The following is a 19065-nucleotide window of genomic DNA, read 5'->3' as shown; positions in this document are numbered from 1 at the left end:
CCCTGTTCAGGCTGATCCAAAGGTGCCAGTAGCATGGAAGGCCTTCCTTGTCTGTCTGGCCTGCCTCCTCTCTCTGTCTGTCGGGTCTCCTCCCTCTAATCTCCTTTCTCTTCTCTTTGACCTGCTTGCCTCTTCCCTTTGACCTAGTTCTCTCTGACCTGCCTCTCCCTCTTCGTTCTAGCCCATTGCAGTCCTGGAGTGTTGTCTGCTATTGGCTCTGTCTGAAATGCTGTCCCCACGCAGCACCATGGAGTGTGCATCTCCAATTCCAGTGTCCCTCAGTCCAGGACACCTGTCCTCTTCCACTGTCTGACCTGGCGCTCAGCTGCCTGCACCTTCATACTCCACGCTCTCTCCCTTCCCCAGCATTCCTTTTCCTGTTGCCCTTGTTACACAGCAATGGATGTAGCTAAGATGCAGGCCTCCACTAGATGAGGCTTTATGCATTCCCCACAAGCAAAAAGAATATAAATTCCTAAGTATCTAACTGTTTTCTATTGTGCTTACTCAATATTGTGTTGGCACAGGCAGAATTGGCTTCTGTATATGATAAATAACCAACACTTTGTTGAATGAACCAGTCTATAAGCACCTTCAGCGTATAACGCCCACATTCTCAGAGGCCTCGAAGCCACATAGGGTTTTTGGTTTTGGTTTTGGACTTTTTTTTGTCAGTTGTGGGAATTGAACTCTGGGCCTAGGCGCTGTCCCTCAGCTCTTCAGCTCAAGGCCAGTGCTCTGCCACTTGAGTCACAACACCACTTTTTGGTTTTCTGGTGGTTAATTGGAGATAGGAGTCTCACAGACTCTCCTGCCCAGGCTGGCTTTGAACCGTGATCCTCAGATCTCAGCCTCCTGGGTAGCTAGGATTACAGGCGTGAGCCACTGGTATCTGGCTCACATAGGTAATTTTACAGTTGAGAAACCTTGAAGTTCTGCATGGACTCAACCAGATGAGGGAGATTTGCCACCAGCCCTGCTCCATCCCACATCTTCCACCTTCCTCCCAGACATGCCTCCCATTAGCTGTTTGTCTGGGCCTCTTTCTTCACTTGGACCTGCCACCAGAAACAAAGGCACTTCTATACTGTCCAGCATTCCAGTAGGTAGTAGGGACATGAAGTGTCAGGGTCTAGGCAGGATCTTCTAAGTATAGGCTCCACGGAGTGGGGGACTGGCGGGGGGGGGGAGGGCACGTAGAGGGCCCTGAGTTCATTCCTGGCTCAGTGGTTGAGGAACTGTCTTAACTGTGGGACAAATGAACTTCTCCTGGTTTACCCTGGAGCTAAACAGGGATGATAAACAATGCTCATCCCACTTAGCAGAGTTTGAGGAAGCAGCACTTGGAATGGATCGTGTCATAGCTGCAGATAGAATGCAGAACGGGCCGTTGAGAGCAGCACCCTGCCTGCGCCAGCTGCCAGCTGCGCCTGCGCTTCCCACTCCTCAGGGTCGCCTCGGGGACACCGGGAGACCCCGTATGTGAAGAATGCAGCCTGGTATGTGTCTGAGTTCCACGAATGTTTTCAATTGTTCCCCCTCGTTTCTTCTCTGGCCTTCCCTCCAGTGCCCTGAAATTTGGATTCTACCCAAACACCACCAGGGAAGCAAGTGGTGGCTTATTTAATCCTCAGTCTTTGTCAAGACCCCCAAAAATAAACACAGGGAGGAAAATCAGCAGGGCTGCCTGCCTGCGAGGCACACAGCCCTGAGGGTCATGGACTGGGATCTCAGCACCTGGATCAAAGGGGATGGGTCCGCCAGCTTGGCAGGTCTCTGCGATTGTGTGGGATGTGTATTCGGTGACAGCCCTTTCAGGGGCTTGTCATGTGCTCCTTCCCGCCATAAAGGTGAGAGTCTGTCAGGCATTCCTCTATGGTCCCTAACCACCCCTGCAGAGTCAGCTCCCCACCCCAGCACCCCCAAAACCGATGCTGATCCCATGAACGGCCACTAAAGCCAGGTTCTATCCAAGGCCTGCAGAGCACTTCTGTACAGCACAGCATCTCTGTGGTCTCTCAGACGATTATTTAGATGGACAATGTCTCAAGTTTTCCTAGACAGTTGTTAATCTGTTTTCATGGTTTTAGCTGACCAAAAATTTGTATTCAAAGGAGAAGCAGAGAGAGAGAAGGAAGAGGAAAGAGAGGGCAGAGGGAAAGAGGGAGAGAGAAGAAGGAAAAGAAGAGAGAGAGGAAGAGGAAAGAAGGAAAAGGGGTAAGAGGGAGAAAGAAGAGGGAAAAAAGAGCGAGGGAGAGGATCACAAATGAATCCAGCTGATGTCCCATATGCAGTTTGCCAGCAGTTAGAACTGGCATCTGTTTTGTGGTTTATTTCATCCTCCCGCAGATATGTTGGATCAACTCGGGCATCAGAAAAGATGCCGGTGCCAAACAGAGCGACAGTGCTGCATTCGCAGTTTCCTCTCTTATTAACATGAAAACACCTTACATGGTTAGAAACATCTAAAGGCTATTTTTTATTTTATTTTTCCATTACTTCCCTCTAATGCGTTCACCCTGTACCTGTGGAAATTAGACTGTCACCTGCTTTTAGCATCCTGTTTTCTTTCGTGTTTGTAATGAAGCCCTCTGGGAATTATGGTGATTACAAAAAAAAAAAAAAACCCTGAGTTACAAATCCTTGTTCAGTATACAAAAGTATGTAGCGGCTTCCCTTCTCTGTGTAAATCGTCTGCAAAACAAGAAATAATTAGTCGAGCACTATCAGTAATTAAGCAGATAAAATGAACATTAAACAAACTGCAATCTTGCACCATTTTGAAGGTGGATAGGCAGGTTTTTTTGTGTTTGGGATCTCGCCAAGATACTCTTCTTGGATCCCTCTGCACCTTATTTGTTCCTGGCCAGGGAGTTTAGCTCGCCTAACCTGCTGATGTGCTCTCCATGGCCGTCCATCAGAGAGTTCACAGAAGTGTGAGCGGCCATTTTTTTTGACAACACAACCACTGGGAGAAGATGCTTTCTAAGACATTGATACATCCAGTGGGCAGACAGTGTGTTCTACTAGCACAACATGGCGGGGGGGGGGTCAACACTGAGATCCATACAGGACTCAGAGCCACTGCCTGCTTACTTGGACGTGCTAACAGCTCTGATCTGCAGGATTGCTCTCTTGTTTACCATAGTCATCTGTACCTGGTTTTCTCAGCAGTAAAACAGAGATCAACAACAAACCAACCTGAGCCCACAACAAACTGATTGGATCCTGAAGCCAAAAAAAGGAAGGGGGTGGGGGAAAGAACTAGAGTGGAAAACCGGGGAAATCCAAGAAGAGTCTATGTCTATTTGCTTTTTCTGGTACTAATGTACCAATGTTCACCTTTCAGTGCTAGTAAATGTTCTATGGTCCTATAAGATACTGACTTTAGAGTAAGAGAATGGAAAGTAAACAGGAGTTCTGGATTCAGTCTCTGCAGCTTTACTACGGAGCCTAAAGTATTCTATAATAGAAAAGATTATTTTGAGTCAGGAGTGTACTCCAGTGGTAAAGTTCCTGCTAAGGGAGAGAAGGACAAAAGGAGACAGACAGACAGACACAGACAGATGAGACGGAGAGAGGGAGGAAGGGACTTTCATAGTAATAATGTGACTCAGAATAACCATTTGGGGGAGATTTGAAAACACAATCTACATAAAACTGAAGATAAGCCATATTTAACCCCTTAGCAATTGTAGGTAATTGTCTCCAGGCCTGGCCCCAATGCACACCTGAGCACGGGTGACCTGCAATATAGACTCATCTCTCAAACAAGAAGGAAAGGTCTAGAAGGCCCATCCTACAGAACCATCATTACAACGAGTTTAATAAAAATGAAAAGTGTGTGATTTGAAGCTAGGAATGAGAACAGAAATGGTCCAGAGGAAAGAATCTGACTCATATGTTGCTGATGCTTTTGCATAATCAGGGTACTGGGTATGTCATTCCATGAAAATGAACGTGGTGTTTGAGAATGTGCTTACCATGATACTCAAGCTGGCCTCCATCTCTCAGTCTTCCTGCCTCAGCCTCCCAATTGCTAAGGTGTTGGCTACTGTGTCCAGTCTGTGAGAATACATTAAGTGACTCATGGACGTCTTGTGCTTTTTCTCTGTGACAGTCCAACAAAAAGTTCCAAGGAAGCCAGGCATTAGTGGCCCACGCACGTAATCCTTGTAATCAGGAGGCTGAGATGTGAGGATTAATGTTCGAAGCTAACCTGGGCAGCAAAGTCCTAAAACTCCTATCTCCAATTAACTAGCAAAAGGCCAGAAGTAGAGCTGTGGGTCAAATGTAGAGCAGTAGCCTTGAGTGACAAACACCAAGGGAGAGCACGAGAGCCTGGAGTTCCAGCCCGAGTACTGGCACACATGCGTGTGTGCAGAGTCATGCGTGCATGCACGCACACATGCACTCACAACTTCCTCAGTCTAGTGTCTTACTTCCCAGTTGTTGCAAGCTAGCGGTGATGGTGTAAAACACTTTGCTTTTATTTCCTGCTCTTCTCTCCTCTGGCTCCTCTCCACTTTCTCAGTCCATGCCCTCAGGCCCTACTTGGCTCTCAGAAGCACTACGTGGATTGCAGCTATGTCCTCATGAAGCTGTTGTTTTCTGTTGTTGACTGCTGTATGTTTGGTTCTTGACCAGAATAGTTCCCAGATCTCATGGCAGCTGGAAATGCCTCCAGACCCCTGTCATGTTGTGATATGAACTGAGCAGGCAACTCTCAAGGAACTCATTGGGAAGGGGGGGGGGGCGGTGTGGGACTGCCCCTAATAATTCCCCACCTGTTTTATAGATTTTAAGCATTTGAGAGTAGCCTAGAAAACAGCAAAACAACAACAACAACAACAGCACTGTTACCTCCTTCCATCTGTAATTTCTTTACTAAATTATCCAGTCTTATAAATATTTGAATAACATTTGGTCAGGATAAAAATCTTTCCTGTCAGCTCAGTACAAGAACACTTTTTGGCTCCTGAGACCATAACAGTCAGATAAATTAATATTGATTTGTTAGAAAATAGTTTTCACTCTGTCTAAACATCTTATTCTGGGCCCTTGAACCAAAATTATGAATTTAAAAGCAGCAAAATAGTTCTTCACAGTTTTCCCAGTGAAACTAATTATGGGGAGATTGTGAAAAATGTATTGGATGCGATTTCCAACATAAGAGTTCTGCTAACCAGAATTCACAGGAACCACAGACTCGATGTCTGATTTATTTGAGCAAGTTGCAATTTGGTAGACCGGAGGATTTATGTAAATAGTTTTTGCAATTTCCACAAGGGATAACTCAATCCATTAATATCTCACGAGTGGTAGAAGATGAAGAAGGATCCTGTTTTTAACTGATAATTTCATTTACCTAATAGAAGGATCAGATCTTTTTTTTTTTTTATTTCTTCCTTAAGACCAAATAATAAAGAACAGCTCAGTCCTCTTCTGCATTAAATGTTCGGTGTATTGTCCATGGCTCACCTTTTAATTACATATATATGCATGAGGTGAGAAAGGATTTTTTTAAGGAAAAAGAAGAAAATAAGTCACTGCTTACAGATTCATACCCATTTTAAGCATTTGCTTTTTTTCCTTTTAAAAATGCATTTGTTTTTTTCTGCCTCATAAATCTCTTCTGTATCCTACTTTATTTACTCAGTGTTGAATGTGAAATAAATCCTAAACCTGATTTTGAATGATGGTTGAGTCAAGGGAACATTTTCTCTTCTTTTGGACATTGAAGCTATTTCAAATATTGAGCAGCCCATCATCGTCTCTGTGCCGAATTCCTTGTCTGTATTGCTGGTGGTTTTTTTTTTTTTTAAAGATAAATGTCACGCCACATCTAAACTATTTTAAGATTCTAATGCATACTTCTCAACTGTTTCCCCTCCCAAATTGTATAAGATATTATAAAAAATAGGTAAATGCAGAAAATATTATTGAGAAAGAATAGAGAGAGGGGATAGATAGATAGATAGATAGATAGATAGATAGATAGATAGATAGATAGATAGATAGATAGATAGATAGATAGATAGATAGACAGACAGACAGACAGACAGACATATGTAAAGAAAAGAGGTCACAATCTTCTAGCACAGAAATCAAGGCTCAGACTACCTGGTTGTAGGGTACAGGGTATACTCACAATGCTTCCTTTTTGATAAAAGTCATTAGAGTCTTACTAACTGACAATGGACTATAAGTTCCTGACTTTGAAGTCTAGGCTACTTTTTCCTCAAATTTGTTTATTAAAGCATCTGTAATACAAATGCCATTATGAAATCCTTAATCTCCATAAAATCTGCTGGGCTTACAAAGAGAAGTTTCTATTTTTACATTTTTCCATCTCAGACTTTCAGAAATCTGGCTACACACAGACACACAGACACACAGATACAGACACACAGACACAGACACACACACACACAGACACACAGACACACACAGACACACAGACACACAGACACACAGACACACACAGACACACACAGACACACAGACACACACACACACACACACACACACACACACAGACACACACAGACACACACAGACACACAGACACACACACACACACACACACACACACACACACACACACACACACACACACCCCTGGGAGGGTTGCAGAAGTGTTTACTGCCAGATGCTAGATTTGGGGGAAAATTTTTTTTTTTACCATAGATTAAACCAAACTAGACCCTATGCAAAAAAGTCTCAGTGTCAACGTAATCCACAGTCATAACTGTAAAACACTACTTCATTATACAAGCAATTCTCTTGTGGATCTTTCCTGTCTGTGCAGCTCAATTGTATTTTATCTTGATGTTGCTTTTTTTCCACTCTATCACAACTCCCAACATTTTAGATTCACAGAATATATCTACTTCCAAGACACCTGTTTGGTATTTAAACATATACAAAAGTAAAGAAGAAACAAATGCAGGCAACAAAAATGGTTTGAAAACAGCAACAAAATTAAAAATTTTAGGAATAAACTGAAGAAATTTCCAAATCATTCAATTCATTTTCACTAGAAAATTGAACAAGTGCCTGAAAAAAAATCTCAAATTTCATTACATTATTGTTTGTGTGTGTGTGTGTGTGTGTGTGAGAGAGAGAGAGAGAGAGAGAGAGAGAGAGAGAGAGAGAGAGAGAGAGAGAGAGAGAGAGAGAGAGAGAGAGAGAGAAATGGCTTGGAAGGGCCAAATGTAATGATCTATGCATGGATTTTATAGAATAGTTGTGTTGAAATTCCCCCAAGTCTTTTAAAGATGAGAGTTTTCCAGATATGACAAAAGAAAAGGAAATTTCCAAATCAAAATTCCCATTTGCCTTTCGGGGAGTTGAGTTTTCGCCACATTTGTGCAATTAAGGGTTTTGCTGAGTGAGCTTAGGACCCTGTCTCTTTAAGTGTTTAACAGTAATTGGTTCATGTCCTGGTGTTCATTGAAAATCCTAGACATTTCATGTAAAATCTTCTTAATGAGGGGATGAATTTTTCATTCACATTAGAAAGCTCACTCTGACAAACAATTTCTAAATAAAACTTTGGCGACATGACATCCCACATTGCACTTGACAGAGAGGACAGGTGCATTAGAATATAACTGTATGGCGATCCTTCAACCTGTCAGCCATGAATATTTTATTTCTTAATGAATCATCTTTGTGAAATGAACTTTCTTGTTGTAGTGTCAGTGCCATTTACAACAAAAAGCTGGCTCCTTTTAAAAGGTGAGCTCCTTGAAGATGCTGATACTGCATAAAATGCTTCACCCTCCCAAGGTGCCGGGCGATGGGGGGCCTCTCCCTTCTGAAAGTGACTCCACAACTCACTTCAGCTACAGGGATCGCATGGAGGAAAAGTTTCCCTTGATTCCGGGCTTTTCTTCACAGAGCTGAATCCCAGAACCTCCCAGTGGTGGCCCCTGGGGACCTGTCTTCCTCAGATGCCACTGCTTGCTTGTGTGTGACTGTCTGCCATCCTTTTTCTCCCTTCCCAGGGCCCAGGTGACGCAATTTGCTGGCTCTGGCTGACAGCTCTGCGCTAGCTTCCTCTCTTGGCACCTCTGCGACCCTCTCTTGTGTTCCTCAGTCTGTTTTGTGGATGGAGGGAACTATCATGGCACAGTGGACTTCAGCATCTCCCCCACAGAAGGCTCCAGAGTTCATTTTGATGTCCACAAAATCTTCCTGTGATGCTCCTATAGCTGGATGTGGAACTTCTTTTCTTTTCTCCCTCCCTCCTTCCATCCCTCCCTCCTTCCATCCCTCCCTCCTTCCATCCCTCCCTCCTTCCATCCCTCCCTCCCTCTCTGTCTCTCACTCAGCCTCTCTCTCTCCCTCTCTGTCTGTCTCTCTGTCTCTGTCTCTGTCTCTCTCTGCCTCTCTCTCTCTCTCTCTCTCTTCCTCTCTTCCTTTCTTTTTGTTCTCATCCTGGGGCTTGAACTCAGGGCCTGAGCACTGTCCCTGAGATCTTTTCTAGCCCTCTGCCACTTAAGCCACAGCTCCACTTCCAGCTTTGTTGTGTTTCATTGGAGATAAGAGTTTTAAGACTTTCCTGCCTGGGCTGGAAACCTCAACCCTCAGCTCTCAGCCTCCTGAGCACCAGGATTGCAGGTTTGAGCCAGCCAGACTGGCAAAATTTGTTTATCTCTTGATACCACCCAGGCAACAGAACTGCTTCCCTATAACAGTCCACATGTGTGCAATTAATTGGGATTAATTAATTAATTGGGATTAAATGGAATGTACTATGCCCTTTGTCTGGCTGAGGCCAAAGTTTCCTCCATTCCCAACCCCCCCACTCCCCCCCCCCCCAAGGCTCCTGGCTTGGCTTCTGACCTCTTGATCCACTGAGATCAAAGAAACCTTCACTGGCCAGTTCCTCAGACTCTCTTTATCTCCTCCCTAGACTAATACTTACCCCATCCCAGTTTTTTCTCTTCTTACCATGGCTGAGCCGTTCTTGGGATTCAACTCTGGGATTGGTTTTACCACCAGTACTGGGGGCTTCTGTTTTGATCGATAAGGCAGTGTGGATCCCCTCTGGGCCTGGCGTGCTGGGGCTCTTGTCTGTGTACTGCCATCACACAGCCCACTCAGTTGGCTCTACTCTGCTAGCAGGACAAAGGTGAAGAAGGGACACAGAGACCATGGGCCTCACATAGCCAAAGATGGTTTTCACCCAGCCCTTTGTAGAAAAACCCTGGCCAACCTCTTGCTCCACCCGTGCGTCTGAAGCCTGGACCCTGCCATCTCTTTTATCCGCCTGTGTTCTCTGCCCTGACACCCTCGAGGATTCACTGTCTCCAAGTGCTAATTCTCCCCAAATAGATTTTAGTGCCATCGAGCAGTGTTGATGCCGGGTCTGTGTCCACGTGTGTCCATGCAGAAGAAAACACAGCCAAGCGCCAAAGCAGGAAAAGGGCCTAGAGGAAGTGGAACAGGCTAGACATTTGTTGTTTTCCTCTGCATTAGGTTTAAGTGCGAATTACATGTGTGAGTGAACCCTCGGTGTGGGCAGGTGACAATTTCTGCAGGGTTTTCCCCCCCTTTAACAAGTGCAATTGTTGATCTGTATTTTGTTTCATATTTATTGCAGTAGTTGCTATCCAAGGTTTCAAGACAAGTGCTTGCCTCCAGAGCGTTCTACGGCAGGCTTGGGAGAAAGACTACACCATGTGTTGAATTGTCTGTGGTTTTTCCACTACTTACGAGTCACCCCGAATCATTCAGATGAAGTTAAATGTACGCTACCTTTCATGTGTTCTGTCAGAAAGTGGGTCTCTTTCCCTTCCCCTCTCCTTTCTCTTTCACATTAGAAATGTTCTGAAATCTAACACCATGGGAAATAAAAACAACCTACTCATTATAGAATTACTCCTACAGGGAGATACCCACTCGCAACTTCTTTCTTTGTTTATTTATTTCTGCCTGAACAAAACCAATGTCATTAAGAGTTATTTAGAGCACATATAGGCACACATTTGGTAAAAAAAATAAATAAATAAAATCCAGTTTGTTCTGGATGTGTCATTGCTTAGATATTAAAGTTCTGAAAGTAGATTAAAAATAAAAACGAATGTAGATACATCAGACCGGAACCCCAGCTTCATCTGCTTCTTTGACCTCTTCTTGGTCCCACACCCTCTAGGACCCCATATTCTTACTTGGCACCCTCCCTTCCTGCCCCAGGTCTTCACAGCTGTCGCTCAGCTCTCTCCTCCACTCACCAGCACTCCTGGCCTACCTGATTTTGTGCCAACATCTCCCCTTCCCGATCCCTGTGAGGTCCTCACAGCTGCATTGTGTTTGCGGGCACAACAGAGAAAGTGGAGAGGAGGTGAAGGGAAAGAAGGAAAAGACAGGGAGAAAAAAAATAGGAGGAGGCAGGAAAGGAAGAGAGAGGAAGATGGGGAAGGAAGAGGGGGGGAGTGTTTTTCAGATTTGGTCCACTCATGAGCCCCACAGCCCTTCCTTCCCACCTCGGCACCCCACAGACACCCTGGCTTCAGCAGACTACCAACTAGGCTGTTTACCAGGGTCGTTCTCAGTCCTCTCTGTGCTTCTCCAAATTCCAACCTTATTCTGGGCAAGGTGTACAGGAATCCATGGGTTTCGTGCCTTCTGATCAAACCTCTCCCAAGCACACCCATGGCTTTGACGGTCGAGTTCTGTTCCGCCTGAGTGTCTTTCTGCCAGGGAGATGTAAACCTGTTGTCATTCACGGTGAGCATTACTCTGCGATATTACATGGGGTCTTTCTCAAATCCCTCTAAAGGACTGCTTGCCTGACTCAGAGCAAATGACAGTTTAAAAGAAATTATCCCAGAGATGTGAGTAAGGTGAAATTTACATCATTTTGTCCCAAGACTCATTTACTTAAATGTTCCTATATGGATTTTCTTCTTCCTACCATAGTCTGTTCCTCCATAAACCCAGAGCTTAGTCCGATCCCACAGTTCTACCAAGGATTTAAATAAGAATGTACAACTTCACACGGAAGGCCCTCATCTGCAAGCTCACCCGGTGCTTTGAACTCTTGGCTTTCTCCTAAGTTTGTGTCTCCCTTCTCCCTTAGCCCATCTCTGCAAGGACTTTAGAAGATTTCACTTCGTTAAATTATTTTTTATAATGAGTTCCTGTTACCAGGAAATACAGAGTTAAAAAGGGGATCTCACTAAAAGTAATTAGCATAAGACCTGGCTGGACCTGTAGAAGTGACTAGATCATAATCAATAGCAATATGATTACAACCATGCAGCAATTATAAATTATTTAAAACACTACCCCTAGGTTACCGACTAGTTGCCTTTAAATTAAATTCTCTGTCAATAATTGATGCAAGGAATTAATGTGAGAACACCTTCAGTTACTGAAACTTTTTTAAGGTGGCATAAAATATTGAACTGTTGCCCATCATTAGCGGCTGGGCTGTCTGTTTGCTGGAACATTCTTCTTTCCTAAATTGGTCCAGAAAGACTCTCAGATCTTAGAAGATGACAAGTGATTCCTCCTCGACTGCTGGGCACTGCTGAGCAGTAGTGGCTCAATCCTATCATCCTAGTTACTCAAGAAGCTGAGACCTGAGGATCTTCAGACAAGTCAGTGAGACTCTCATCTCCAATTGACCAGCAAAAAAAAACCCAAAGTGAAGATGTGGCTCAAATGGTAGAGCACCCATCTTGAACAAAAAAGGCAAGTGAGAGCTCAGAGGGCCTTAGTTCAAGCCCCAGAATGAGAAGTGACATTCTTCTTTTGTGCCTGCCAAGCTCCCAGAACCAGACCTCAGAATTCCCTCCCCTCTTAGTGTAGACTGGTGAGGGCCACAACGCACTCCACACTCAAAGCACGTCCTTCGCGATTAAGCAGTCTAAGTTCATTTTTCTTCTATTTTCTGTCGCTTCTCGGAAAGCCACCTCTGGGCTGGCATCAATGCCAGCAATAGAGAGGGAGGAGGGGATCGCCCCAGATATTTCCACCTCCACCCACTCTGCCGTCAGACTCTGGTCCCTTCCCACTGACTTCCTACGAGGCTGCCATTTTAACTTAGGCTCACAGTCAGTATTTTGTATATATTGTTCTGCTTGCCTTTTTGTCTGGGAGATCCAAAGGCCTCTCAAGATCTGTCATGAACTCATTTGCTCTCCTCACAGCCCAGAAAATGCTCCCTGGTCATTTCTTACCATTCAGTACACCACAGTCAGCATCTCTTACCATCTCCCTTCACACTTTTGGTTCTCACAGGTGAGAGGAAGCTAAATGCAAACATTGCCTGCTATTTTCCAGCAGCCTAGAGCAGAAGGCTTTCTTTAGATGAGTCTTGTCAGTTGGTGTACAATATTTTCCTTGACAAAACTTGCCACCGGATGCACAGAAGTCTTATTTATTATGTACTGGAGTCCCAAGTACCCCGAATGCTGCAGAATCACATGGCTTACTTCACTTGCACCTTGATATTTATTACTTCTAATTTTCAAAGCCTAGCCAAGAGTCAGGTATGATAGCATGTGCCTATAGCCCCTGTTACCTGGGAGGCTGAGGCAGGGTGACCACTTGGGCCTAGGAGTCCGTGGCCAGCCTGAGCAACATAAGAAGACCTTGTCTCAGAAAGAGAGAGAGAGGGAGGAAGAAAGGAAGGGAGAGATATACAGCATAGAATACACATATGCCTCCCACCCCTATTATGGTGTCTAGTTGGTGGAAATACTTGGGATTTAGTCCTCATTTCTTTGTCCACTCCAGTGAGCAAGGATACCCCCTCCCTCCCGCAGATGTTACTATTGAACACCGAGGTGATTGATTTTTAGCATGCGGAAGCATGCAGGCTATAAAGTCAGATTATGCTTTGTCTAAAGTCTTGCTTGCAGTCTGTGTTTCTACTGGTTGGGAGCACATGGACTTTTGCAATGGTCTTTCTAGTCCTTCTATTCCAGTGTCACACCCACAGTCCGGCCTGGTTCCAGTGTTTAACTCTATAAGCACCATCCTCTTGCCTTCTTCCTGAAACAAATAGACTACCCTGCCCCGGGAGCAATATTTAGCTCACATCTGCCAGGGCTCCTTGTCCATGTCCCCAGGTAGACTGAGCAGCGGAAAGAATACCGAATCACCAGGCAGGCCTGGACGCGAACCTTGAAGGTGTTTACGAGCTCATGAGGTTGGCCATAAGACCCCAACATGGGCTTTATTTTCCACATTGCAGCTGTGTTGAGAACTCAAGCTTGGTGCACAGTTTACTTCTCGGAATTCAGTGTCAGAAACGATCGGATGATGAGGTTGATGCCGGTTAAACTTGTTCCCCTCCATCCACCCAGGAGCCCCAGTCTCTAGGTGTGTCGAAGTTCTAAATCCCACACAGCCTGGCTTGCGGCTGGCCCGGCTGGGCTTCCCAGCACACCACGCACCTGCTTACAGGAACCCTGCCCATGCTTTTATCTCGGTAACATGGTTTTGCCTGAAATATTTCCACAGCAGGGGAGGTCAGTCGACATGTGCTAAAGTGTAATATCCGCTATTTCAAACCACACTGCAAAGTTGATAGCATCGCCGGCTTGCGTGCAACTCCTAAGAAGCTGGGCTTGCCCAATAAAGAGAAACAAAATCTGCCCAATCATCAGGGGTTTGTCTGACTTTTCTGTGGGTTTCTTTCCCCTCCCCACCCTCCCCTTTCCTTTCTTCCATTAAGTATTGGTTAGCATAGGAGCCGAGTGTTCAGGCAAGCAACATCACATCTTTCTTTTCTGATTCCTGGTAACTTGACAGCACAGTCATTTGCCGAAGAGGCTTCATGGTTGTGGTGGAGCCTTAGCCAGCGTCTGCTCTGCCTCCTGGTGGTGGTGATGCCTAGGCCCCTCCTGCAGACAGCAGGTGTGGTTTCCATCCATCACCGTCTCCTGCTCAGACGTGCCCTGAACACCAGCAAACGTCTGTTTGCTGATAGAATTTAATAGAGGTGTTGGGGAAACGATCCGGTTGAAACCCTGACCATTTTGCAATGCAGACCCCAAGAAGGAAATGAAGCGATGCTATGGCTGCCATCCTAAGCCCCTACTCAGAGTAGATCTGTGAAAAATAAAACACATTCTTCAAGTAGATCAAGGAACACAAGTGTAAACATAGAATGGCTCTGGTGAGCTCAGAGAGAAATGGAAAGAAGGTTTCTTAGGAGCTTGCCCAATGGACTCATACCGGGCTGGAAGAAGGCTGAGGGATGCGAGCCCAAGCTAGGAAGCAGATCCAGCTCAGGAAATCCTCCATCTTTGTAAGCTGTTCCCTCTTAAATGCTCTCCAGGAAAATAGTTATCTGATGAATTTGGCCCTGACAGTGACTTCACAGCACAGATTCACAGGTATATGGAGAAAAGAACATTCTCAAATTCTATATAAATAATTTCCTTTTCATAAATGAGTAAGTACCACAGATAGTTCTTCAGGGCTCTGAAATGGTAGAGAGAGGTGCTCTTTAGGAAAAATAAAAGAGAAACACTGGATTTTGCAGAAGAAGGAGATAGAAATACTGCTAGTGGGGTAAAAATCTGACAGCGTACCAAATTGGGGTTTGTTTTTTTAAATAATGAAGGACTTCCAGAATGTACTTCCTCCTTATAAAGGAAAGTCACCCAGTGGTTTTTTTTTATTTTTAATTTTTTTCATACAGCTGCTTAGTCATCTTCAGACACAGATTTGGAAGATGATGGCGTGATGGCCTCCCAGGGCTGTGCAGCGTTTACAAACTTGTCACAAATGTCCTGGGGCTGCCCACAGTGGCAGCAGCACCAAGGGCCTTAATTGTGCATCGCACATCCGCTTCCACAAGGAAGCTCACAGGGGTCCTGCAGGGCTGGTGGGCTTCCCTGTTGTTCCCAAGCGCTGAAGCTGGTAATTAACCTGCCCAGGTCACACAACTAATGAGAGGCAAAGCCAGGACAATGACATTGGACTCCTAACCCCCATCTCTTTCTCCAAAGTTGGATGTTTGCAGAGAGTAACTCATCAACAACTTCATAAGTAACTGGTGTGTGTGTGTGTGTGTGTGTGTGTGTGTATGTGTGTGTGTGTGTGCGCGCGTGCGCACGCACGCAGGCACACATGAATGCACGTGGCTTGTGTGCTGCCACTGGGGGCTTCAACTCAAGACCTCATGCGCTTGCTTGGCTATTTCACTCAAGCCTGGTGCTCTCCCACTTGAGCCAAAAGCTCCACTCTCATTCTAAGTCATTTTATAATGAAAATTCTTCAAGCACTTTAGTGGGTTGACTTACAACCCTGAAAGGAAAGGTAAAAAAAAATCTGTTTTGCTTATGTAAAATTTGACTTGCATGGAAGCGGCTCTGGGTTCAATCCCCGATAGGACAAACGTAAACAGGCAGACAGATAGAATCAATTAATTGAAATATGTAAAGAAATGAAGGATGACCTAAATACACGTGTATTTGGTTTTGGATATGAGAGACTATATACATATACATATGTTATTTGGGGGTAATTTATGTACCATGAAATTAACATATTTTAAAGATATAATCCTCTAGGTTTTACCAAGTATAAGTGCATGTGAGCACCTTTGCGGTCACAGCCCAAAGATAGAGAACATAGCTACTATCTTCACAATTCCCTGGCTCTTTGTCCAGTAGATCCCTACGCTCCCAGAGGATGGCCAACGTCCCTATCTCCATCACCTTAACTTAGTTCCTCCTGTTCTAGATCCTCATTCAGGGATAAACCTGCTCCTTTATGTCCACTTCATTTTTGTTTACTAGTTAGCATTGTTTCTGAAATTCATTCATTCATGCTAATGTGTGTATTAGTAGCACTCTCTTTCTCAATGCCAAATACTGTTCTATTTTTAAAATATATTACAATTTCTTTCTCCACCTCCCTGCCCGTGATCACTGGATTGTTTTTATTTTAGCTCTTATGAATCAAGCCACCATGAATATTCTAGTAGAAGTCTTTAACACTATTTTAAGTGATGGATAATAATTGGACATGCTTCTGGGGTGTTGTGTAATCATTCGATCATAGTGTGAATAGTGTGTAATCATCAGATTAGCATAATTAATGTTCCTTCTTGAACATTTACCATTTCTTTGTGTTGGGAAGGCTCAAATAACTCCATTTTTCTTGTAAATATATATATATATATAGGTGTGCATATATAGATACACACATATGTATAGGTAGTGGATTGCTGTCAGCTATAGTTGTCCTTCTGTGCTTAATGGGATACAGACCGTACTCCTTCTTCATCCCTCCTCCCTCCTCTGTCCTCCCTACCACTTTCCCAGCTCCTTGTTGCCACTGTCCTCACACTTCTATCCAATCAACGTTTTTAGCCTACACCTATCAGTGAGAACATGTGATATTTGGCTTCCTGTGCCTGGCTTATTTTACTTAAAATAATGTCTACCAGATCTGTTGATGTTGTTACCTATGACAGGAACTCCCTTCCCTCTTCTTTGTATTTTTTTTATTTGTCGGCCATGGTGCTTGAACTCTGGGCCTGGGCGCTGTCCCTCAGCTCTTCAGCTCAAGGCTAACACTCTACCAATTGAACCACAGCGCCTCTTCCAGCTTTTTCTGCTTATGTGATGCTGAGGAATCGAACTCAGGGTTTCATGCATGCAAGGCAAGCACTCTGCCACTGAGCCACCTTCCCAGCCCCCCTCTTTTTTTTTTTAAATGACTGAATAATACACCTTCGTGTTGGTGTACCACATCTTCTCCATTCATCTGTCAATGGATACTTGATATCATACCTTGACTGTTTTGTATAATGTTGCAATAAATATTAGAGATCAGCTATCTCATTGGCACTGGTGTAAATCTTATGTAAATATTATTTTTTTTAATTCTTTTTTGGGTCTGGTCATAGGGCCTGAACTCTGGGTCTGGGCGCTGTCCCTCAGCTCTTCAGCTCAAGGCTAGCGCTCTACCACTTGAGCCACAGCGCTATTTCCGGCTTTTTTCTTTTTGTTTATGTGGTGCTGAGGAATCAAACCCAGGGCCTCAGGCATGTAAGGCAAGCGCTCTACCACTGAGCCACCTTCCCAGCCCAATCTTATTTATTTTTGATAAGTACCTAGGTTCAAAACTGTTGGCTGTGTGGGCATATGCCTTTTGAACTTGAGCTACTTCCGAAAGGTTGTGGAAAGTGACAATACCATCTTATATACCAACTGTGCAAGAGTTCATCTATCTTCCCCAGGGTTTGGTAATTTCAGGCTCTTTATTATAGCCTTCTCAGTGGGCATGAAATGCTATCTGCTGCTAGTTTTAAGGCGCGTTTTCCTGATGACTAATGCGTCATAAGGTCTTCTCTATTTGCTTTTCTGCAAAAAAGTTGGCTTATAGACATAGTATATATTTTAAATGAACGTCTCCTTTTTACATATATACTGTGAATTGTCTTCTAATCTATCTCACGCAGGCTTCCTCAAATGGTGTCTTTTGGAGGGCAGAAGTTTAAATCATGAATCTTTTTTTTTTTTTTTTTGTATATCTGCCAGTGCTAGGGATTGAACCCCAGGCTTTGGTGCTGTTCCCAAGATTTTTTTGCTCAAGGTTAGCACTCTATCATTTGAGGCACAACTCTACTTCTGGTTTTTGGTGGTTAATTGGAGATAGGAGTATCAGGACTTTCTTGCCTGGATTTGATCCTCATGTCTCAACCTCTTGAATAGCGAGGATTACAGGCCTGAGCCACCAGCACCCAGTGAATCTTATTTTTTTTTCATTGTTAGTGGTTTTATTGTTGATGTTTGTTTGTTCTAAGGATTTGCCAGTCCCAAGTTCACAAAGGTTATTTTCTATATTTTCTTCAAGGAGACCCATGGCTGTAGTTTTTGCATTTCTATCTCTGGTTATCTCATTAATTTTTGTCTGTGGTGCGAGGTAAGGGTGAAGGGCTCTTTTACATCCCCTGTGGCTCTCCAGTTGGTTCACTGCCATTGGTTCAAAGCCTAATCCTCCCTTTATTGAATTTCCTTGGCACCTTTGTCAAAGATCAATTGACTATATATGGGACTATTTCTGGACTCTACTGTACTGCATTGATCTAATTGTTTTTGTTTTTTTCTTTCTTATACCTGTAACTACTGCATTGATTTCTATGGCTTTACAGTAAGTTTTGAAGCTAGGTAATGCAAAGACTTAAACTTGTTTTTGTGTGTGTGTGTGCACTTTTTTTTTTCTAGATTATTATGGCTATTCTAGATACTTGGTGTCCCACATAAATTTTAGGGTCAGCTTCTCCATTGCTGTTTAGAAGACATAGTGAAATTTTATTTGGTACCGGATGAATCTGCTTTCGAATGGAGTAGGATAGAAATCCTGCTATCTAGAGTCTCCCAATCCATTGTAATTTATTATTATAAGAAGAAGAAGAAGAAGAAGAAGAAGAAGAAATTATTTGTATCTCCTTTAACTTAGAAATGTCTCCAAGGATTTTTATTATTTTCAGTGTTAAGATATCTTAAACTTTTCTTTTAATGTGTTGTCAAACATTTTATTTATGCTATTGCAAGTATATTTTTTAACTCTTTTGTTCCAATTATTTACTGCAAGTATATGGAAATATAATTGACCCTAGGAAATGGCTCTGATACCAGGTGACATAAACATTTATTAGTTTTCTTCCTTTAAAAAAATGACTATCTTAAATACCTCTGAACTCATGGACATTTTGACCTTCTTGGCCTTTTGACTTTGGCCTCTGAATACCCTGTGACTATTTTGAATACCTCTGAATGCCATTTTACTTCTTCCACTCACTCTGATTATGGCTCTTTGTGTGTGTGTGCGTGCGCGTGCGTGCACATGTGTGGTATGCATGCTGCTACAAGGGCTTGAATTCAGGGCCATGGCTGCTGACCTTTATTTAGTTTTTTCCACTCAAGGCTGGCACTCTACCACTTGAGCTACATCTTCCCTTCCAGCTTTGTGGTGGTTAGTTGGATATAAGAGTCTGGAGGACTTTCCTACCAAACTAAGCTGGCTTCAAACCACAATCCTCAGATCTCAGCCTCTTGAGGAGTTAGGATTTTAGGTGTG

The 19065-nt window shown here is 43.8% G+C and overlaps 1 protein-coding gene across 4 annotated transcripts in view; it reads left to right on the top strand.

Annotated features, from left to right (window-relative positions):
* Positions 1 to 19065, top strand: part of LOC138825091 (WW domain-containing oxidoreductase) — a 737534-nt gene that overhangs the window by 483907 nt on the left and 234562 nt on the right. The window contains exon 9 of one of the 4 annotated variants that reach the window (XM_070019465.1): positions 9614 to 9860. The exons of the other annotated variants lie outside the window; for them this stretch is intronic. Within the exon in view, the coding sequence (XP_069875566.1) occupies positions 9614 to 9616 (3 nt within the window). The 3' untranslated portion in view covers positions 9617 to 9860. Of the gene's footprint in view, positions 1 to 9613; positions 9861 to 19065 lie in introns of those variants that run through there. 4 annotated transcript variants of the gene reach the window in all.

This window comes from Dipodomys merriami, unplaced genomic scaffold (assembly GCF_024711535.1).
Source record: "Dipodomys merriami isolate MVZ:Mamm:240054 unplaced genomic scaffold, mDipMer1.0.p SCAF_134, whole genome shotgun sequence".
Taxonomy (NCBI): Eukaryota; Metazoa; Chordata; class Mammalia; order Rodentia; family Heteromyidae; genus Dipodomys; species Dipodomys merriami.
This window is presented reverse-complemented; position numbering and strand designations above follow the sequence as displayed.